The 23,513-nt window shown below is 40.9% G+C and overlaps 1 protein-coding gene across 3 annotated transcripts in view; it reads left to right on the top strand.

Annotated features, from left to right (window-relative positions):
• Positions 1-23,513, top strand: part of TTC3 (tetratricopeptide repeat domain 3) — a 142,008-nt gene that overhangs the window by 104,047 nt on the left and 14,448 nt on the right. For all 3 annotated transcript variants that reach the window (XM_081234152.1, XM_081234151.1, XM_081234153.1), the window contains exons 35-39: positions 852-1,001; positions 16,423-16,562; positions 18,419-18,487; positions 19,677-19,773; positions 21,486-21,586. In XM_081234152.1, coding sequence (XP_081090278.1) covers positions 852-1,001; positions 16,423-16,562; positions 18,419-18,487; positions 19,677-19,773; positions 21,486-21,586 — 557 coding nt within the window. The remainder of the gene's footprint in view (positions 1-851; positions 1,002-16,422; positions 16,563-18,418; positions 18,488-19,676; positions 19,774-21,485; positions 21,587-23,513) is intronic.

Genomic DNA, 23,513 nt, shown 5'->3' with positions numbered 1-23,513 from the left:
TGCCAGTCTTAGCAGTATGAAAGGCTTTAAAAAACTACATAAATGCTGCTTTTTGTTTGCCAACATTTCACACTGCAGTATGACTTCTGTGTGCTTTTTTTTTTAAAGCTGTCTGGGAGGCAGTTACATAACTGTAAATAATTTATTGATAATATTTTAACTCGTCTTTTAAAAATATCAGCAACTATCCATTTGAAACACTATAAAAGTAGGGCCAAAAGTATGTCCTGTTCATCTCTAAAATATGCATAATATTTGCAGTTTTTAAAGCTGGTAAGTAGTTCTTGATATGCATCGTGGAGGATGACATTCATATCAAACTGTTAATTTAATATTGGACTCTTCTAAAACGAATATTCAGAGCTAATTACGGTACATAGTGAGAAGTTTCCTTATGAGTTCCAGTAATATGAATAATTTTTTTTTAAAAAAAGAGCTGGCTTGGTACTTCTCTGATGGTCCAGTGGTTGGGAGTCTGTCTTCCATTGTGGGGGACACAGGTTTGATCCCTGGTTGGGGAACTGGGGTCCCACATGGCCACGGGGCAGCTAGGCCCACACGCTGCAACTACTGAGCCCGTGCGCTGCAACAAAAAAAGATACCACATGCCGCAACAAAGATCCCACGTGTCACAACTAAGACCCAGTGCAGCCAAAGAAAGAAAGAAAGAAAGAGCTGACTTTGATAAACAGTGTAACAGGTTTTAGTTCTTGAATTATTGTGACATTTCCCTTGTAAATTTTCATCTGCCATATATTCTCCTTTGTTTATTTTAAGAGACAGTTCAGAACAAGATCAGAAATAGGCTTTTAAAACTACTTTTAATAGATAATTTTGTATTATACTTTCAGGGGAGTATTTCACAGATTGAAAAGGAGTACCAAGCTTTACAAGAGCAGCTTAAGGAAGCATGTGAAAGTTATGAGCAGAGAAATATCAAGGGCTCAGAAGAAACCAAGGATTTGGAAGAAAAGTTGAAAAGGCACCTAGAAGAAAACAAGGTAATCCTATCTGAAACCCTCTTTAATAGCATGCGGTATCATTAAGAGAATTGTGCTTGTGTAGCCTCAATTAGCTGAGCTACTGCATTGTTGGCCAAACAAAAGGATTCTTTCTCGTTGCCTATTTCAAATTTCTTTATGACATATTAAAGTAACAGTGTTTTTTTTTGCAGTGTTTTAGAAGCTCTACAAGTTGCAGTCTAAGAAAAGGGCTGTGAATCTGAATTTTCATATATCATAATTCAGTTTGCTTGCTTAACTAAAACTATTTTCTAAGGGAACCCTCTTGCACTGCTGGTGGGAATGTAAATTGATACAGCCACTATGGAGAACAGTATGGAGGTGCCTTAAAAAACTAAAAATAGAACTGCCATATGACCCAGCAATCCCACTATTGGGCATATACCCTGAGAAAACCATAATTCAAAAAGAGACATGTACCACAATGTTCATTGCAGCTCTATTTACAATAGGCAGGACATGGAAGCAACCTAAGTGTCCATCGACAGATGAATGGACAAAGAAGATGTGTCACATATATACAATGGAATATTACTCAGCCATAAAAAGAAATGAAATCGAGTTACTTGTAGTGAGGTGGATGGACAGTCTGTCATACAGAGTGAAGTAAGTCAGAAAGAGAAAAACAAATACTGTATGCTAACACATATATATGGAATAAAAAAAAATGGTTCTGAAGAACAAAGGGGCAGGACAGGAATAAAGACACAGACGTAGAGAATGGATTTGAGGACATGGGGAGGGGGAAGGGTAAGCTGTGACAAAGTGAGAGAGTGGCATGGACATATATACACTACGAAATGTAAAACAGATAGCTAGTGGGAAGCAGCCACATAGCACAGGGAGATCACCTCGGTGCTTTGTGACCACCTAGAGGGGTGGGATAGGGAGCGTGGGAGGGAGACTCAAGAGGGAAGAGGTATGGGTATATATGTGTATGTATAGCTGATTCACTTTGTTAAAAAGCAGAAACTAACATACCATTGTAAAGCAATTATACTCCAATAAAGATGTTAAAATATATAAATAAATACCAAAAAAACCTCAAAACTATTTTCTGGAGACTAAGCTCCAAGTTAAATTATTATTATTATTATTGTTGTTGTTTAAATTTTTTTATCATTGTGTTCTGAATTCATGGCATTTTTTTTTTTTTTGGCTGCGTTGGGTCTTCGTTGCTGCACTTGGGCTTTCTCTAGTTGCAGCGAGTGGAGGCTACTCTTCGTTGAGGTGCGCAGGCTTCTCATTGTGGTGGCTTCTCTTGCTGCGGAGCGTGGGCTATAGGTGCGCGGACTTCAGTAGCTATGACTTGCAGTCTCTAGAGCGCAGGCTCAGTAGTTGTGGCGCACAGGCTTAGTTGCTCTGCAGCATGTGGGATCTTCCCAGACCAGGGATCGAACCTGCATCCCCAGCATTGGGCAGCGGATTCTTAACCACTGTGCCACCAGGCAAGTCCCTAAATTCTTGTTTATAGTGAGACAGGTTGTGTAGCAATAGTGGTTCAGAGTGTGAGGCCTGGAGTCAGACTGACTGGATTCAGATCCAGGCTTAGTTCTATACTAGTTCTGATCTTGGTCAAGTTATTTCACATCTCTGTGCTTTAGTTTCTTATCTGGAAAAAATGGGTAACAGTGGCTCCCATTTGCCGGGTTAGATTAATACTTGTAAAGTACAGTTATCCCTCAGTATCTGCAGGGGATTGGTTCCAGGACCCATTCAGAAATACCCAAATCCACAGATTCTCAGGTCCCTTGTATACAATGGTGTAATATGGTTAGCCCTCTGTATCTGAGAGTTCCACGTCTGAGGACACAGAGGGCTAACTGGACTTAACGTTGCCTGGTGCATAGTAAGAGCTCTCTGAGTGTTGCCTGCCACTATTATTACTACTACTACTATCATCATCATCTTCATCTTACTACTCAGGAAATATAAAAAGAACGCATGGAGCGTTGGCATACTAGAACTGTAAAGTCACCCAGAGTATCTTGGTTGAGTCTACTGATCTTGAATTCCATTCGTTAAGATTGACCTTCAGTTACATGTGACTGGTTCTTGGAGTAATACTGATTCATGGCAAGGCCCAGTTGAATTAGTGGGAAAATGGAATTATAGATGTGAGGAAATCATGGTACGTTTGTTTTTTAAACTAAGGTCTTTTTTTTTTTTTTTTTAGTCTCTGCTTTACAACAAAGTGAATCAGTCATACATATACATCTGTTCCCACATCCCCTCCCTTCTGCATCTCCCTCCCTCCCACCCTCCCCATCCCACCCCTCCAGGCGGCCACAAAGCACCGAGCCGATCCCCCCGCGCCGCGCGGCCACCCCCCACCATCCATCCACCCCACGCCCGGCAGTGTATACACGTCCATGCCTCTCCCCCGCCCCATCACAGCCCACCCCCCCATATCCCCAAGCCCACCCCCAGTAGGTCTGTGTCTCTATTCCTGTTTTACCCCTAAGTTCTTCATGACATTTTAAAAATGGCGTATAATCTAATAAAAATATCAAGTCACTATTTTGTATACCTGAAACTAATATTGTAAATCAGCTATATTTCAATTTTTTTAAAAAAATTATACGCCATTTAAGATTATACACCATTTAAAGTTATTACAAAATAATGCCTGTATTTCCCTGTGCTGTACAATATATGCTTGCTGCTTATTTATTTTATACATAGTAGTTTGTGTCTCCTAACCCCCTACCCCTATCGGGCCCTTCCCCCTTACCTCTCCCCACTGGTAGCCACTCACTTGTCCTCTCTATCTGTGAGTCTGGTTTGTTATATTCATTCATTTGTTTTATACTTTAGATTCTACAAATAAGCAATAACATAGAGACTTGTCTTTCTCTGTCTGACCTGTTTCACTTAGCAGAATACCCTCTAGGTCCATCCATGTTCTTCCAAATGACAGAACTTCATTCTTTTTTATGGCTGAGTAATATTCCATTGTGTATATATATATACCACATCTCTTTATCCATTCATCTGTTGATGGACACTTAGGTTGCTTCCATATCTTAGCTATTGTAAATAGTGCTGCTGTGAATATTGGGGTGCATATATCTTTTTGAATTAGTGTTTTTATGTTCTTTGGATTTATACCCAGGAGTGGAATTGCTGGATCATGTGGTAGCTCTATTTTTAGTTTTCTGAAGAACCTCCATTCTGTTTTCCATAGTGGCTGCACCAATTTACATTCCCACCAATAGTGTACAAGGGTTCCCTTTTCTCCACATCCTTGCCAGCATTTATTGTGCTCTTTTAAAAATTTTTTTGGCTGCATTGGGTCTTGGTTGCTGCAAGTGGGCTTTCTCTAGTTGTGCCGAGCGGGGGCTACTCTTCGTTGCGGTGTGTGGGCTTCTCATTGCGGTGACTTCTCTTGTTGCAGAGCATGGGCTCTAGGTGCGCGGGCTTCAGTAGCTGTGGCACGCAGGCCTTAGAGAGTGCGGGCTTCAGTAGTTGCAGCGTGCAGTCTCTAGGGTGCGCGGGCTTCAGTAGTTGTGGTGCACAGGCTTAGTTGCTCCACGGCATGTGAGATCTTCCCGGACCAGGGATCAAACCTGTGTCCCCTGAATTGGCAGGCGGATTCTTTTTTTTTTTTTTGCTTTATAACAAATTTAATCAGTTATACATATACATATGTTTCCATATCCCCTCCCTTTTGCGTCTCCCTCCCACCTTCCCTATCCCACCCCTCCAGGCGGTCACAAAGCACTGAGCTGATCTCCCTGTGCTATGCGGCTGCTTCCCACTAGCTATCTACCTTACGTTTGGTAGTGTATATATGTCCATGCCGCTCTTTCACTTTGTCACAGCTTACCCTTCCCCCTCCCCATATCCTCAAGTCCATTCTCTAGTAGGTCTGTGTCTTTATTCCTGTCTTACCCCTATGTTCTTCATGACATTTTTTTTTCTTAAATTCCATATATATGTGTTAGCATACAGTATTTGTCTTTCTCTTTCTGACTTACTTCACTCTGTATGACAGACTCTAGGTCTATCCACCTCATTACAAATAGCTCAATTTCATTTCTTTTTATGGCTGAGTAATATTCCATTGTATATATGTGCCACATCTTCTTTATCCATTCATCCGATGATGGACACTTAGGTTGTTTCCATCTCCGGGCTATTGTAAATAGGGCTGCTATGAACATTTTGGTACATGTCTCTTTTTGAATTATGGTTTTCTCAGGGTATATGCCCAGTAGTGGGATTGCTGGGTCATATGGTAGTTCTATTTGTAGTTTTTTAAGGAACCTCCATACCGTTCTCCATAGTGGCTGTACCAATTCACATTCCCACCAGCAGTGCAAGAGTGTTCCCTTTTTTCCACACCCTCTCCAGCATTTATAGTTTCTAGATTTTTTGATGATGACCATTCTGACTGGTGTGAGATGATATCTCATTGTAGTTTTTTTTTTTTTTTTTTGTGGTACGCGGGCCTCTCACTGTTGTGGCCTCTCCCGTTGCGGGGCACAGGCTCCGGATGCGCAGGCTCAGCGGCCATGGCTCACGGGCCCAGCCGCTCCGCGGCATATGGGATCCTCCCAGACCGGGGCACGAACCCGTATCCCCTGCATCGGCAGGCGGACTCTCAATCACTGCGCCACCAGGGAGGCCCTCATTGTAGTTTTGATTTGCATTTCTCTAATGAGCAAAGATGTTGAGCATCCTTTCATGTGTTTGTTGGCAGTCTGTATATCTTCTGTGGAGAAATGTCTATTTAGGTCTTCTGCCCATTTTTTGATTGGGTTGTTTGTTTTTTGGTTATTGAGCTGCATGAGCTGCTTATAAATTTTGGAGATTAATCCTTTGTCAGTTGCTTCATTTGCAAATATTTTTTCCCATTCTGAGGGTTGTCTTTTGGTCTTGTTTATGGTTTCCTTTGCCGTGCAAAAGCTTTTAAGTTTCATTAGGTCCCATGTGTTTATTTTTGTCTTTATTTCCATTTCTCTAGGAGGTGGGTCAAAAAGGATCTTGCTGTGATTTATGTCATAGAGTGTTCTGCCTATGTTTTCCTCAAAGAGTTTGATAGTTTCTGGCCTTACATTTAGGTCTTTAATCCATTTTGAGCTTATTTTTGTGTATGGTGTTAGGGAATGATCTAATCTCATACTTTTACATGTCCCTATCCAGTTTTCCCAGCACCACTTATTGAAGAGACTGTCCTTTCTCCACTGTACATTCCTGGCAGGCGGATTCTTAACCACTGTGCCACCAGGGAAGTCCTATTGTGATCTTTTTGATGACAGCCATTCTGACAGGTGTGAGGTGATATCTCATTGTAGTTTTGATTTGTATTTCTCTCATGATGAGTGATGTTGAGCATCTTTTCATGTACCTGTTGGCCATCTTAATGTTTTCTTTGGAAAAATATCTTTTCAGGTCTTCTGCCCATTTTATAATCAGCTTGTAAAAACTGAGGTCTTTTGTACAGAGGTAACAAAGGGCTGTTTGTCCATTTAAGAAAGGAAGAATTTGTTCCAGATGTCTGAGTCAACAGCTGACGTCACATATTAAGTAGAAGAAAATGAGCTGTGGGACCTTAATCAATAAACTCATTTATTGAGATTTAAGTATGCCCAGAAGAAGAGGGTTGGTATGTAAAGGTTACTGTTATAACATTCCTTAGGACATGTTTTTACTTGGGATGAGACTGGGGAGATTTGAAGAATGAGAAGAATTGGAAGGAACCAGCCTTTCTGCTCAGTTGCCCAGTTGAATGAAGTCTTCTTGATCGTGAAGAGGGAAACATGAGCAAAAGTAAAGCCCTGCACAGTGGCTCACAGAACGCTAATTTGGATAAGCTACTTGGGGGGCTTAACAAAATAAAATATTTTTGTAAACTTTGTATTGCCTCAGGAAAATTCAGTTTTCAGTTTTAATAAATCTGTGCGGGAATGCCTGTGTTCACCCGATTAAGTGCTGAGGGCAGATTTGCAGACTCAGCCACTTAATTTTAGGTGGGCATCTGGTGAGTGAGGTTTCTTTCTTTCTGGCAGAGGCTTGTCCAGCTTTATAAACTGCTGGTCTGACTGGGTCCTGTGTTTGTGCAGCTCATCAAGGCTTCTTTGTACACTTGACCAAGAAATGTCCAGTAAATTAGCACCCAGGGAGGAGGGCTGTGGGAGGGCAGCAGCTTGGGCTGGTGGGCTTGGGCTCTTGACCTGCTTTTTAACTTTGCCAAGGCTCTGGGTCTGGTTCCATGTGGTTGTACTTAAGAGTAGTCAGTCCAGTTTTTAAAAAGAGCCATTATTTAGTCCCTCAAATTACAGGCCAGTTGGGTTATTAGACTTTCCATGTAAAATGTATACCCGTTTCCTAGCAGGATAAATTGCTTGTCTGAGATCCTTAGGTTGTTGTCTGCACAAGAGCAAATGAGGTTTAGTTGTGGCCACTTCACTAATCGTGACTATACTCAGAATTCACTTGTGGAAAATCTTTTACAAACGTAAAAAGAAAGTTCTACTTTTGTTGATCTTTCCCTTGGCCTTTGACTCTCTTAGATCACTGAGGTTATGAGCTAATACTTACTTAAAGTTTCTCGATCCCACATTTGGATATATTAGATACAACAGCCCTTCCCCCTTATAGAGAATAGAGAAGCAAGCAGTAGCAAATCACGTTTAAGAACTCAGGCAAGCAGAGCAACTAAGCCGTGCGCCACAACTACTGAGCCTGTGCTCGAGAGCCCACGAGGCACAACTGCTGAGCCTGCACTCTAGAGCCCACGAGCCACAGCTACTGAGCCCACGTGCCACAACTACTGAAGCCCACATGCCTAGAGCCCGTGCTCCGCAACGAGAAGCCCCCGCAATGAGAAGCCCGTGCACGGCAGCTAAGAGTAGCCCCTGCTCGCTACAATTAAAGAAAGCCCATGCACAGCAACGAAGACCCAGTGCAAAAAAAAAACAAAAAACACTTGGGCAGTAAGAGTCAGACTGCCTGACTCGTGACCCCACCACCACCACTTAATAGCTTTGTGACCTAAAATAATTTACTCAATCTCTTCGACCCTCAGTTTCCTCATTAATAATGTAATCTCTACTTGATAGTTTTGTGAGGACTCACAGAGGTGGTTGGAAAGGGGTGGGGAATGGCCAGAGGTACGTATAGAAGGAGGAAGAATTGTCCCCCACCCAGAATGCTGTCACGCCCTCTTTGAGAAAAATCACTTATTTACAAAGCACTTGAAAAGTGCTGAGCGTTTACAAAGCATCAGTAAAAATCGGGGCCAGCTATTGCATATAGCTGATGGAGTTTGATTATCATGAGATAGGGATGGGCCAATTCTCTATTCCCTGCCAGAGGAAAATAGCAATTCTAAAGCCAGAGTCTCCTGTTGTTTTTAATGTACGTCTCACCTGCAACCAGCAGGTTATAACTGGTTGCCATATTGCTCAAGGGTATATGTTCTTTCTTGTTTTATTAAGGTAAAATTCACCTTTAACCACTATAAAGTATACAGTTCAGTGGTTTTCAGTATATTCATCATGTTGTATAATCATTACCACCGTCTAATCCAGAACCGTTTTCAACACTCCAAAAAGAAGCCCTGTACCCATTAAGCAGTCACTCCCCATCTCTCCTAGGTCATATGTTCTTAAGGTGCTTTAATGAGATTTGCTTATAGCTAAGATGGGGATTTAGTTGACATTGACTCTTAAAACACAGTCAAAATAATTTTGGCCCAGAATAATTTATGGAGTAGAATTTGTAACTTTGTCCTGTTTCAACAGAATCTTGGGCCCCTGCCTGCCAAAACTTCCTCAGCTCACGTCTGCATAGAGGTGGGGTTCTCCTGTTCAGTTATTGCCTTTGCCAAGTTCAGCCTTTTTAAATTTTTTTCTTAAGATATTTTTTTTAATGTGGGCCATTTTTAAAGTCTTTACTGAATTTGTTACAATATTGCTTCTGTTTTATGTTTTTTTGGCCACGAGGCATGTGGGATCTTAGCTCCCCAACCAGGGATCAAACCTGCAACCCCTGCATTGGAAGGCGAAGTCTTAACCACTGGACCACCAGGGACGTCCCCAGCCTTTTTTTTTTTTTTTTAACATTTATTTATTTAGTTATTTGTTTATTCGGTTGTGCTGGGTCTTAGTTGTGGCAGGCAGGCTCCTTAGTTGCACCAGCATTTTTTTTAATCTAACATTTATGGAGCTCATGTTATGTGCCATACTGAGTTGTAAATATTTTACATGTATTATTTTATTTAATCTCAGAACAATCCTAGTGTACTAGTGTTACAGTATAGTATATAATATTCTCTCCATTTTACTGATAAGGAAAAAGGAGGCCGGACTTGCTAATGCTTCTTGCTCCAAGTCACACCAGTACTAAGCAGGAGAGCAGGTGGTGAGTGTCAGGCTCCAAATACCTTGCTTTTGTCCTCCCTTAAGAGAATGTCAGTTCCACAACCAGATGAAAAACATTTCTCAGCATTTCATGAGCAGCCTGTCAATTAATCGACGCCATAATAATGCCGGGTAACAACCACCCACAAAAACCCTCAGTGATGTATAACAATAAATATTAAATGTGTGAGTCTGTGGGTTAGCTGATCCCGACTGGGCTTGGCTAGACTGTTTCACCTTTGGGTCAGCTAGGGCTCTGCTGTTTTTGGCTGTGCTAGAATGGCCTCAGCAGGGACAACAGGGGCAACTAGATCTGCTCCATGTGTCTTTTATCTTCCAGTAAGCACAAGGGCAAGCGAGGACAGTCACTGCTAATATCACATCAGGCAAAGCAAGTCACATAGCCAGCCCATATTCAAGGGGTGGGGAAAAGAGACTGCCTCTTTAGTGAAGGGAACGCCAAGGTCCCATGAGAAAGGGTGTAGATATGGGGAGGGGTGAAGGATGGGGCTGTGAATGCCATCCCTCTGCCACAGTAGGTGAGCACCAGTAATTCACTAATGCTCAGTAATTACCAAGAGCTTAAGAGACCTTCTGTGATTGGTATCTAACTCCATCTTCTGCCTTCTTCCTTACGTAATGGATAGTGCTTGTCATGGGATTTGCTCACTTCTGGACCTTTTCCCAGCACTGTTCCTTCTGCTTCAAGTAGCCTTCTTCCTCCCCAAGCCTGGCTCACTCCTCCTCGCTGTTTGGGTGCAACTCAGGCATCACTTTGTTGAGGAAGCAGTCACTGACGACAGCTCAGGCTTGGTTAAACGCCCTTATTAATGCAGTGGTGATAATGAGTGCCTCACACTATATTATCCAGTAATTATCATTTTGTTAACATCATTATTGAGATATAATTCACATAGCATAAAATTCACCCATTTAAAGTATATAGTCAGTGTTTTTAGTATGTGCACGCTGTTGTAGCCATCACCACAATCTTAAGTTTAGAACATTTTTATCGCCCCAAAACGAAATCTCGTAACCACTACCGGTCACTTCCTGTTCTCCTCCCTCCCTCCCCCGGCTGTAGGCAAGCACTAATTTACTCTATGGATTTGCCTGTTCTGGGCATTTTATATAAATGGAGTCATATTATATGTGGTCTTTTGTGAGTGCCTTCTTTCACCTAGCTTAATGTTTTCAAGGTCCATCCGTGTACATTCGTCCAAGTAACATGTATCAGCACTTCATTCCTTTTTCTACTGAATAATATTCCTTTGTATGCTGTATCACATTTTATTTACCCATTCCTCAGTTGATGGACATCTGGATTCTTTCCAGTTTTTGGCTGTTATGAATAATACTGCTATGAACATCTGAGTACAAGTTTTTCTGTGGACATATGTTTTTGTTTCTTTTGGGTATATACCTAGGAGTGGAATTGCTGGGTCATATGCTAACTCCATATTTAAGAGTCTGAGAAAGTTCCATACTGTTCCAGAACAGCTGCACCATCTTACATTCCCACCAGCAGTGTATGAGGGATCCAGTCTCTCCATGGTCTCACTAATGCTTATTATCATCTCTCTTTTTGATTTTAGCTATTCTGATGGGTGTAAAGTGGTTTCTCATTGTGGTTTTGATTTGCATTTCCCTGAAGGTTAATGGTGTCGAGCATCTTATATGTGCTTAATGTCCATTTTTATATCTTTGGAAAATTTGGAGAAGTGTCTGTTTTAATCCTTTGCCCATTTATTAATTTCATTATTTGTTTTTTAATTATTGAATTAAGAGTTTTCATATATATGTATTCTAGGTACAAGTTGCTTATCAAATATATGATTTAGAAATATTTTCTCCCATCTTCCATATTTACAACTTTATTTCTTCTGTCTCCTGTTCCGTGGGTTGCCTTTTCACTTTCTTGATGGTATCATTTGCAGCACACAAGTTTTAAATTTCAGTGTAGTCCGCTTTCTCTATTTTTTCTTTTGTTGCTTATGCTTTTGATGTCATAGCTGAGAAACCACTGTCAAATCCAAGATCACCAAGCACCAAGATTTACTCCTGTATTCTAGAGTTTTAAGTTTTAGCTCTCTCCACTTAGGCCTATGATCCATTTTGAGTTAATTTTTGTGTATGGTGTAGTAATTATCTTTTATGCATATTTCCCCCACCAAACTGTGATCTCCCTGAAAGTGAGGACTGTTTCTTAGCCATCTTTGGATCTCAGCGTACAGACTAGGAGCTCTGCCGATGTTATCAAACAGTTGTACTTGGGCCCTTGAAGAACTGGGTTTAGTGAATTGTGTCTTCATATTCTGTCAGCCTACGTGAAAGGCCATCAGGCCTGGATGTTCTGTGAAGATTGTTGCTTTATTTACTGCTAGTATGTAGTTGAGGATATTACCCATTCTTTCATTTGACAAATATTTATTGGATGCTTCTTAAGTGCCAGGCTCTGTGCTGATCTTCCAGGACTTTTATGTAGCATCCTCTTTATGAGGCCCTGAGAAGTCATTCCTCTCTGCTTTTACTATCTGTGTTTCTTTGTGCAGCGGGCTTGTTTTTATTTGACTTCAACTGCCAGAAAGTTTTAATACTGTTTCTGAAGAATGGTTAGGACCTCATGCCATTTGTTTTTATATTACTCTGGCTCTGTTTTTATATTATCATTCTTGTCTTTTTATTCTGTTTTCTTTACTTAGCATTCTTTTTTATTTTGTATTTTTTAAATTATATATATTATTGAAGGCACTTCAAATATTTATTTTAAAACATAGTTGAGGTTTAAAAAAAGAGGTATAAAAACCAAATGTTCTCTAATTGAGAAAAAGACTTTCAGAGGTGTTTATAATTATGTCAGTGAACTGTGCAAATACAGGATGCAGTTGTATATAGCCTGTTGTTTCTCCTATTCTAATGTTTCAAAGAAAAGCATTCAGATTATTCTTTTTCATGTAGTCAGAGACAAGCTCATGATAGCTGCCTTAGGCCAGCCATGTCATTAAAGCGTGGTGAGTACAAATGGCAGATGAGCTCATGTAGCATTTTTCATGGCTGAGCTGTAGGGGGGGGGGGGTTGTGTGTGTGTGTGTGTGTGTGTGTGTTTATAATACTTTGTGCCTTTTGATACCTGAACCAGTATAACCTTGAGGTTGTACATCATCTCCCAGCCAAAGGGCTGAATCCTAGGTGAAATCATTGGCTTAGAATAGAGGCAAGAAACAAGTTTGGCTTGGCCGTCAGCAGCAAGGCGTGCGTATGGACATTGGTCATGGTAGTAGAATACAGGATCTTGTAAGCCTAGTAGGCATGGTGGTCACCTCTGTCGCAGTAATGACTCAGCACATTCAGCATCAGCAGGATTGCAGCAAGGAAAATGTGAGTTGAACCGTCCCCAAGATGGAGGGAATGTCACTGAGCTGTTGAGCCTCTGCTGCCTTAGAACAGTTGGCCTGCACATCTCAAGGCCACTGAGGCCAACTCTACTCCTGCGGCGGGACTTTGAAGTCATTAAGAATCTGGACTGGTTAGCAAATCTGCTTCCCAGGAACATCCGAAACCTTGGTGTCGAAAGCTGATGAGGGAGAAATGTCTTTGTAAGTTGATGCCTCTTTGACTAGAGAGCCGTATTTCACAGGGAGTCTGTGTAACTTGGCTTCAGGGTACACCGTCTTTTCTGAAGGAGGAGGCTCCAAGTTTCTGTAGCTGAACCCATGTCTCAGTGACCTGGTCACATTCTAAGCCTAAGCGGGAAGTTCAGGCTACAGGGAACCTGGTCAGAGGTGGAAAATGAAAGGCTCCCTAAGCAGAAATGAACCTGGGACTTCATTAAGCAGCCGTCGTTACTAGTAGAATTTCAAACTGGAAAAGAGTAAAGTTGAAACGTGCTTCTTTTAGTCTCTTGTAAATGTTGCTCCATTCTGATTCACATAGTAATTGTTAGAAATATTAGTCTAGAGCGTGTTTACTTATAAGTGGCTGGCATCTTACAAGCATATGCACCACCTGTATATCTGCTGGCATTGAAGAGATGACACCTCGAAAAATGACATAACACTTTTAGAGAATTCGTAGGTTCAGAAGAAGTTTCAAAAGGCAACACCTGCGTAAGAAAGCTGACCAAGAAGGCTGTCTCAACGGGTGTTGTACCTAATCGTCCAGAGCATCAAGATAACAGCTTTTCATTTCTCTTTGTCATATTGCCTGAAATTCTGGCAGGTATTGCAAACCAAAGGCCTTTGTGACCAGGCAGAGAGAACACATTTATATTTTGAAAAGCAAACGAAAAGTACTGGGCTTGCCAAATAAAACATGTGTGCAGACTCCCTGTAGCTTAGAGGATCATTTAGGCTGAAGGATGAAGTGTGGATACTTCCAGGCTGGTTGAAGTGGTTCGTCTGAGCACCGTGCTGCGGTCAGGCGCCCTCGGGGTGAGGGGTGGCAAGGGGAGGGGAGGAAGGCCGTTCTGGAAGGATGCCTGGGAGTTGGCAGGCCCTCAGCTGGGGGTGGGCTTACGTCAGGGGTCCAGGGAAACTTGAGGGTGTTGAGGGAGGAAGGGCCCCCAGAGGGCGGAACCCGCTGCCAGAAGGAAGACGGGAGGCTGCTGAAGACAGACGACAGTCTTTTTCAAAACCGTCTCAGAGGGGAGTCTTAGCTTTCCTCCTCGTCTTTCCAGCACCGCAGGTCTCTGCTCCCAGAACCCCGGTTGAGGCTACTACTTCTCCAGTCAAATAGACTCTTCATGGTCTGGAAACTTGCCTTCTTTAACACTGTAGACCTCGTTTTATTCACCGTAACCACCGTAACTGTGAGCTTCTTGGAAGAGAAGTGTTGGCTATTTAACTGATGTTTCTAACATGGCTTTTTATGGGGAAATGCATTCCAAGTTACAACTAATTAATTGGTGAATGGACTTTTGGACTGTAGTATATTAATGGGGTTGGAGTTTGCCATATTGGGAAAGGTTCTTTGGGGAGCAGAACGCGCCTGACTTGATGGGGTGCTGACCCACTCCAGAAGAGCCTGTTAGAAGACGTGTAAATCAGCAAAACCTGGAAATACGTCATTCCTTTCTGTGTGGCTATGTTGGAAGACTGTTTGAGTTCAGAATTTTATTCCTTTGATTTGTAGTCTTCGTCCAACACTTACAAATTTCTACTCTGTCCCATGAAAATGATTGCAGGGTCAAAATTATTAAGTTCTTATATCTATTTTATTGTTTACTCATAAATTTATTTAAACATACATACCTAGGTTAACTTCCCTCTTTCCTGTACATCTTCCATATTCTCCTTTTTTGTTAATGGAATTTTGTTTAGTTATTCATCCAAGGTAGAAACTTATCTTTAACTCTGTTACCTTCTGCTTTACCATATATCCAGTCGGACATGTGGTCTTATCCATTCTAGTCTTCTAAAGTTTCCTTTATTTTTTTTTATCGTCCCTACAGCTACCACTGTCATCCTCATTGTCTCTCACCTGGGCTATTGCAGTGAGATTTTACCTTCTTCTAGTCTTTAACATTAAAGGCTACAATTCATAATGGGCTGTGAAGTCAGTTTAATGATGGTGACTAGAATTGTTTTTTTTGTTTTTTTTGTTTTTTTATTATTCATTCATTCATTCATTCATTTATTTATTTAGGCTGCCTTGGGTCTTTGTTTCTGTGCGTGGGCTTTCTCCAGTTGCGGCGAGAGGGGGGTACTCTTCAGTGCAGTGCACAGGCTTCTCACTGTGGTGGCCTCTCTCGCTGAGGAGCACGGGCTCAAGGCTCACGGGCTTCAGTAGTTGTGGCACACGGGCTCAGCAGTTGTGGCTCGCGGGCTCCACAGCACAGGCTCAGTAGCTGTGGTGCATGGGCCCAGCTGCTCTGCAGCATGTGGGATCCTCCCGGACCAGGGCCCGAACCCGTGTCCCCTGCACCGGCAGGCAGACTCTCAACCACTGCACCACCAGGGAAGCCCTAGAATTGTTTTTAATAGTAGAATAGAATAGAAATATCAGAAAACATCTCAGAAAGTGAGGGCAATTTTTTTTCAGTTTTATGTGTATATACATGCATACATACATATGTATATACATATGCTGTAGATCATTATTAAAATGTATTTGCTATTGTGGGTCACAATAAGAAAGTGTCAGAGAAAGTCAAGAAAATGTGAAAGCCACTGTTCTCATCTTTCATGTACCCTCTTACCCCTAGTCTACCTCTTTGTCTTTCAGTTATTTTTCTAAAATAAGAATCTGATCATCTCACAACCCTGCTTAAGAGCCTTCACTGGCTTCATGTTTTCTGCAGGATAAAGTCCACACTCCTTAGCATGGCTTACAAGGCCCTTGATCATTTTAACCCAAGGTGCCTCAGATGCCATTCTCCGTGCCCTGACTTCCGAACACCCACCTCGTCCTCCAACCATGTAGCACCTCTTGCTTTTTTGCACAGACAGGCCTTACTCTTTTTTTTTTGTTTGTTTGGCGGTTCACGGGCCTCTCACTGTTATGGCCTCTCTCGTTGCGGAGCACAGGCTCCGGACGCGCAGGCTCAGCGGCCATGGCTCACGGGCCCAGCCACTCCACGGCACGTGGGATCTTCCCGGACCGGGGCACGAACCCGTGTCCCGTGCATCGGCAGGCCGACTCTCAACCACTGCGCCACCAGGGAAGCCCCGGCCTTACTCTTTTAACCTTCTGCCTCACCAGTTGCCACTACTTGGAATCCATTCTCCATGTGACAGACCCATTTTTGAAGACAGAGATCAGATATCACTGATTTTGAGAAGCCCTTCCCAAGTACCAGATAATGTGTCATGTCTCTCTCCGTCCTTGTTTAAGGGCTGAGGCTGTGTGTTGTGCGACTTTATGTCCCAGCCTCGGCCAGGGTAGCACATACAGCCAGCTCCTGAGTGTGTGTTCTGTGGGACTGGAGTCATTGGTTAAGCTAGCACACCACCACAATTCTAGTCTTTCAGGCTCTTTTTTTTTTTTTAAGTATATCTTCCCATTTATTTAGGTACTTTCTAAAATGTTTTTAGATCTCAAAGACAGAATTAGATTGGTTCCTCGAAGATTTGGAAAAGGAAATTAAAAAATGGGAACAGGAGAAAAAAGAAATCCAAGAGAGACTAAAGGCACTGAAGAAGAAGATGAAAAAGGTTTTAAATGCCAGTGAAATGTAAGTAACACTTGAAAGTCAATGATTTTTACTTATTTATTTATTATTTGGGTATATTTTGGGTTATTTTTCGTTTTTGATATTCAATTTCAAGCTATGTCAAGTAAAGTGAAAATTTTAGGTATTTTCATTTCATTTTAAAGAACATCCGTTGGGGAATTATTGCACCGAAAACTTTTTATAAACCTACCATGTTTGCAGATAAATTACATAAAGGTAAGAGTGCAAATCAACAAAGAACCGACTTCCAGTCTGAACACCACCTCTTACTGTGAACATTACCTTAAACCCCTTTTCCTTATTGTAAAATGAGGGGGCTTGTCTAGATCTAAGGTTCTTTCCAGCACTAAGATTCTGTGATGATCATTTTATTTATTACTTCCATCCTGAATCTTTAAATTATTAAAATTTGGTTCTGTAATATGAAGGATTTGGTAATACATTCAGGCAATTGTTAGATGGGCCAGGTTTGTTTCAAGATTCTCTGTGATCCATTCCTAACCCCTCTTTCCCTAAACAGTGATATGTCATATGATTCCTCAGCTGAACTGTTATCTACTGTTGAACAAAACACCAGAAACTCAGTGGCTTCAATTACTTTTTATTTGATCCTGCTCTTGCAGTCTGGGCTGTTTGGCTGGACCATTCTTCTGCTGGTCTTGTCAGTGGTTCCTCTTGTGGCTGGGCTCAGCTGGGATGCTGGGGTGACTTGGCCTCTTTCTTCCTATGCCGTTTCAGGCCTTCTCTCTCTCCATGTGGCTTCTTCTATCTATTTGATCTCTCATGTGGTCTCCGTCATGGTAGCCAGACCTCTTATGTGGTGGCTAAGAGCTTCCAAGAGTGCAGAAGTGGAAGCTGCCCACCTTCGGAAGGTTCAGACCCAGAAGTGTCAGAGCATCACTTCTTTTTTTGTTTTTTTTTGCGGTACGCGGGCCTCTCACTGTTGTGGCCTCTCCCATTGCGGAGCACAGGCTCCGGATGCGCAGGCTCAGCGGCCATGGCTCACGGGCCCAGCCGCTCCACGGCATGTGGGATCTTCCCGGACCGGGGCACGAACCCGTGTCCCCTGCATCGGCAGGCGGACTCTCAACCGCTGCGCCACCAGGGGAGCCCAGAGCATCACTTCTGCCACATTTTCTTGTTCTGAGCAAGTTGCAGGTGCAGTGGCAGAAGCCAGAGATAATTATGAAAGAAGGCAGAAATTCCATGAAAAGCCACCTAGCATTGAGAACTTAGAGGAACTATTTTGTAAAAGAAGTGAAATGGCATTTAACCTGGTTCTCAGTGGAAACGTGGGTTTTTTAGCAAGTAGAGATGACTAAACAGGTGTATAGGTGAGCGTGAAAGAGGCAAAACCCACCTGCTACAGGACATTGCTTAAGTATCAAAGATATACACACTTTGTTTAGAAGAATTGTCCCACTGTGTGCATGCGAGTGCGTGTGTGTGTGTGTTCAGTTGGACTTGAGGTTCTGTTTTAAAGAATAGAAAGCTGTTTTCACTTTGAGTGAGAACCACTGTTAAACTGATGATGATCCGACCCCTTACTCCTCTGTCTCGTGTTGAAGCCCCTGGAGGTGCTCCTGACAGAGGACTGAGACAGGGAATCTTTGCTGCAGTCACGCGACTTAGAGTGAAGAAAAAGGTGATCTGCCCTGCAGGTGTAGAAGGAAATTTTCCCAAAAGGAAAATCGTCCAAATTCTTTGCCTATTTAGAAGATATTAGAAATGAAACAAAAATAAATGTAAAGAATTCTAGAAATGTTTGCATGGATATAGGAATTTACTGTGTCAGATCGTGTTTTTAAAAACCTTTGAAAATTAATTAAAATTTGGTGATTTATACTTACTTGTAGGTATACCCAGGAAAATGCAGGAAAGGAAAAGGAACGTGAATTACTTCTGGACCAGTCCTTTGAAATCAGGCAAATTAAGCTTAAATTTATTTTAACATCTTATTATACTTTTAACACCAGAGGCACAGTCTGCACATATTTAGACATCCAAATATATATATATATATATATATATATATATATTTTGGCGGTACGCGGGCCTCTCACTGTTGTGGCCCCTCCCGTTGCGGAGCACAGGCTCTGGACGCGCAGGCTCAGCGGCCATGGCTCACGGGCCCAGCCGCTCTGCGGCATGTGGGATCTTCCCGAACCGGGGCACGAACCCATGTCCCCTGCATCGGCAGGCAGACTCTCAACCACTGTGCCACCAGGGAAGCCCCCAAATATATTTTTACTTGTCTGTTTCTTTTAATTAATTATGTTTCTCTTTTTAAATTTTTCTCTATTTTATTATTTAAATTAATATTTAAATAAATTTATTCTTTAAATATTTTTATTTTATGATGTTTCTCCTTTTGTTTCACATTGTCGGTGTAAAAAATGTCCTGAAGTTATCATTGTTGATTACTCTTCTTTTCCCTTGAATTAACCTGAAACTAAAAATGTGTTTTAAAAACTTGTATGTTACTTGAAATAACAGTCTCGACTGTATTATGGTAGTTTCTTGCTCTACAATTAAAGATTTATTTAAGAATTTTTGTTATGAACCTATAAAAAGTTTCCTTTTAACCTTTATTAATAGAAATGTTTATACATACTGGTAACCAGTGTATTCAGTAGTAAGCAGTTGGATTCTGCTTTTCTTATTTAATATTGTTTCATACACATATTTCCATTTAGATCATAGTCCATGCTGGGTTTTTGTTTTTGTTTTTAAGCTGTTATAAACGTAATGCCATGAACAGCTTTGTGCATATCACTTTTTTCCTTTGGGTTATTACCTTGTAATATGGGTCAAAATAGAATTTCTGACTCAGTAGCCAGTTTAGACTTAACCTAGCCTCATAAAGATGGTGAACCAGTTTCTCAGCAGTCCCACCAATACTCACTTTTAATTTCACATCTTCCTTCAATCATTTGTAAAGTGCAAAGAGCACATGTGAGTCTTGCATTATATAGTCAAATATTAGGCAAGAAGTTTCTCTGGAAGATGTGTAAGTCTTTTCGTGGCATGACTTAAAAGCTAACCTGGCTTCATCCTTTGTGATCTCACTGATGAAGTTTTTTTCAATAAGTTTTTTTTCTTTAATATTTGCAGTAATACATTTATGAATGAGAAAATGAAAATAGAAGAGTGTATAAAGAAAGAGAAAGAGCATTATGAAGAGAGTCTTCAAAGGGCTGTGGATGCAGAGGTGAGTCCAGGACACTTGGTAACTGACAGATATGGCAGGATATCATTTGTTTACTTTGGGTTTAATTACACATGAGGCAGGACAGCGTTGCTGGGAAGTGTGGAGGCTGAGGGATATCCTTTCACCCATAATCCTACCTCCCTGGAACAAGCACTCTCTCCTTGCCTGTAGCTTTAAAATTTTTTACCTTTGTGCTTATTTATTACATAGCTGTACTCATAGTGTACACCACATTTTATAACCTGCTTATTTAACATAATTCAATCATTTTTTTTATGCTCTACCCTGTTAATGACTTCATCATATTTAATCAAGTGACGCACCATGAAGTAGCCAACCATAAAATCTATTTGCCAAGCTAGAAAAGGAACTTGAAAATAATCCATTTATTAAGAATATACTCTCCTCCCTGCAGAAGAATATATACCAATGTCAGTATACTATTTGAGAAACTACTGAGACAAAAATAATAATAATGACTTCTGGCTCTATTTTATTTAGTTCCTGAAATATGGTTGTCTTTGTTTTTCTAATTGAGAAGTAAATGTTATTTATTTGTGTATGTGTCTATGATTATTCTAGGAAAGTAAGGAAAAGCTTAGCTTATGGAGTCTGTAAACATGAGTCTTCCAGTGAAATATCAGCTATGCAGCTGCTTTTATAAAGAAAGGAAGGAAAAAAAGTCCAAATACTTCTACTTTGCGGATACTATGCCTGCATCTCTGTTCCCAAGTCATTCAGTTCCCATTTATCACCATTAGGCAAGCAGGTTTGCCTGGTGGGCCCTGTCAAGGTTACTGACACCTGGATTAAAACAAGGCAGGTCTACATTTCCTGCAGTGACTTTTACAAAAATGGCCAGTTGGCTTGTGCGGGGAGCCAGAGAGTCTAAAGTTTTAAAAACATGCCCTAGAGCCTTTTGATGCCCTTGCTGATAACAACTTCTCTGAGGCTTTTATTTTATTTTAATGCAGCTATTCTGTAATTATTTACTTATTTATTTATTATTGAAGTATAGTTGATTTACCATGTTGTGTTAGTTTCTGCTATACAACAAAGTGATTCAGTTATACATATGTGTGTGTGTGTATATATATATATATATATATACACACACACACACACATTCTTTTCTTTATATTCTTTTCCATTATGGTTTATCACAGGATATTGAATATAGTTCCCTGTGCTATACAGTAAGACCTTGTTGTTTATCCATTCTATATATAATAGTTTGCATCTGCTAATCTCAAACTCCCACCACATCCCCCACCCCCCTCTCCCTTGGCAACCACAAGTCTGTTTCCGAGGCCTTTAAATTCGGTAGGGTTCAACCTTGGGGTTGTTCTGCAGGGTCCTGGCCCTCTGCTCACCATAAACAGGGCCATAGATTATGCACACCAGGTATATACATGTAGGTAACCTAGCTCTGTGCTTGTATATGGCTTAAGCAGTAAGCCATGTGGAAAGTTTCATATCTGAGAAAAGTATAATTTTAGGTATATAATTTTACTGTCATCTTGTTATTCTATTTTCAAATCCAAAAGTTTTAATTCATGTTCACCTTAGAGAAATTATAACGTAATTAAGTTCTGGTGATTCTGATCATATGTCATTTAAGGAGAAACTTGAAAGTGGTTTAGGATGTTTGTTTTAACAACTTTAAAATAGTTTTAGTTTTAAAATACTTACATTCTTTAATCTAATGGTAGGTATCTGTGCTCGAAAACTGGAAGGAGACAGAAGTATATAAGTTACAGACCATGGAGTCACAAGCCGAAGGGTTTCTTAAGAACCTGAAGCTAATGAGCAGGTATTGTGATGTCACAGGTGTCTTTCCAGAAGTGTCATTGAGTAAAAAAAGGTTAGGGCTGATTTAAGAAAAAAATTACATTAGGACTACTTTATTTTTTTATTTTTATTTTTTGCCGTATGCGGGCCTCTCACTGTTGTGGCCTCTCCCGTTGCGGAGCACAGGCTCTGGACACGCAGGCTCAGTGGCCATGGCTCATGGGCCCAGCCGCTCCACAGTATGTGGGATCTTCCCGGACCGGGGCACGAACCCGTGTCCCCTGCATCGGCAGGCGGACTCTCAACCACTGCGCCACCAGGGAAGCCCAGGACTACTTTATTTTTAATAGTTAATATAGTTAATACATATTCAATTATAGAAAAATCAAAACATGTAAACAAAAATAATAAAAATTATCCTAATTCTTAATTAAGCTATAACTAATTAATATTTTGCAGCAAATCCATTAAGTATTTGAAAAAAAAATTTATAGTCTTCACTAAGTAGTATACAGGAAGCTTCCTTTCATATCAATAATTATGTTTCTCCAACCTAATTTTAAAAGGTTAAATAGTATTCCAGTGTACAAACATGTCATGATTTATTAAACACCACTATAGTGGGAGAGTTGGGTTGTTTGCACATTTTGTTAATAAAAGCTGCACTGTAGTAAGTATCCTTATAGCTAAAGTTTTATCCTTATAGCTAAATTATTAGTCATTTCCATGCAAGAAATAAATTTCTGGAATGAAGATCACATTTTTAAGGCTTTTTAAACATTTGCCTTCTGTAAGAATAGTTACTTAACAGTCTTAATGGGAGAGTATGGGCATGTCACTTCAAAAGATATTTATATCTGGTCATTTTTTTTCAACCCTCTGTAATCTTTACCTGTTTTTCTTTCTTTTGCTTTGTTTTTGGAGTAAGGTTTACCTGGGAATCCTAGAGGGTCTCCTTCAGTCTAGCATTTAGCACTTTTCTGTATAGATTTTTGCACATGGGATTACTTTTCATCTGGTCCTTTTATCATATTCCACACACAGGTTTTTTTTTTTTAAACATCTTTATTGGAGTATAATTGTTTTACAATGTTGTGTTAGTTTCTGCTGTATAACAAAGTGAATCAGCTATACATATACATATATCCCCATATCCCCTCCCTCTTGCATCTCCTTGCCTCCCACCTCCCTATCGCACCCCTCTAGGTGGTCACAAAGCACCGAGCTGATCTCCCTGTGCTATGCGGCTGCTTCCCACTAGCTATCTATTTTACATTTGGTAGTGTATATAAGTCCATGCCACTCTCTCACTTCGTCCCAGCTTACCCTCCCCATCCCCATGTCCTCAAATCCATTCTCTATGTCTGCATCTTTATTCCTGTCCTGCCCCTAGGTTCAATAGAACCATTTTTTTAAGATTCCGTGTATATGTGTTAGCATACGGTATTTGTTTTTCTCTTTCTGACTTACTTCACTCTGTATGACAGACTCTAGGTCCATCCACCTCACTACAAATAACTCAATTTTGTTCCTTTTTATGGCTGAGTAATATTCCATTGTGTATACGTGCCACATCTTCTTTATCCATTCATCTGTTGATGGACACTTAGGTTGCTTCCATGTCCTAGCTGTTGTAAATAGAGCTGCAGTGAACATTTTGGTACATGTCTCTTTTTGAATTATGGTTTTCTCAGGGTATATGCCCAGTAGTGGGATTGCTGGGTCATATGGCAGTTCTATTTTTAGTTTTTTAAGGCACCTCCATACTGTTCTCCATAGTGGCTGTATCAATTTACATTCCCACCAACGGTTCCCTTTTCTCCACACCCTCTCCAGCATTTATTGTTTGTAGATTTTTTGATGATGGCCATTCTGACCAGTGTGAGGTGATACCTCACTAAAGTTTTGTTTTGCATTTCTCTAATGATTAGTGATGTTGAGCGTCCTTT

This window comes from Mesoplodon bidens (assembly GCF_964165515.1).
Source record: "Mesoplodon bidens genome assembly, chromosome: 5".
Classification (NCBI taxonomy): domain Eukaryota; kingdom Metazoa; phylum Chordata; class Mammalia; order Artiodactyla; family Ziphiidae; genus Mesoplodon; species Mesoplodon bidens.
This window is presented reverse-complemented; position numbering and strand designations above follow the sequence as displayed.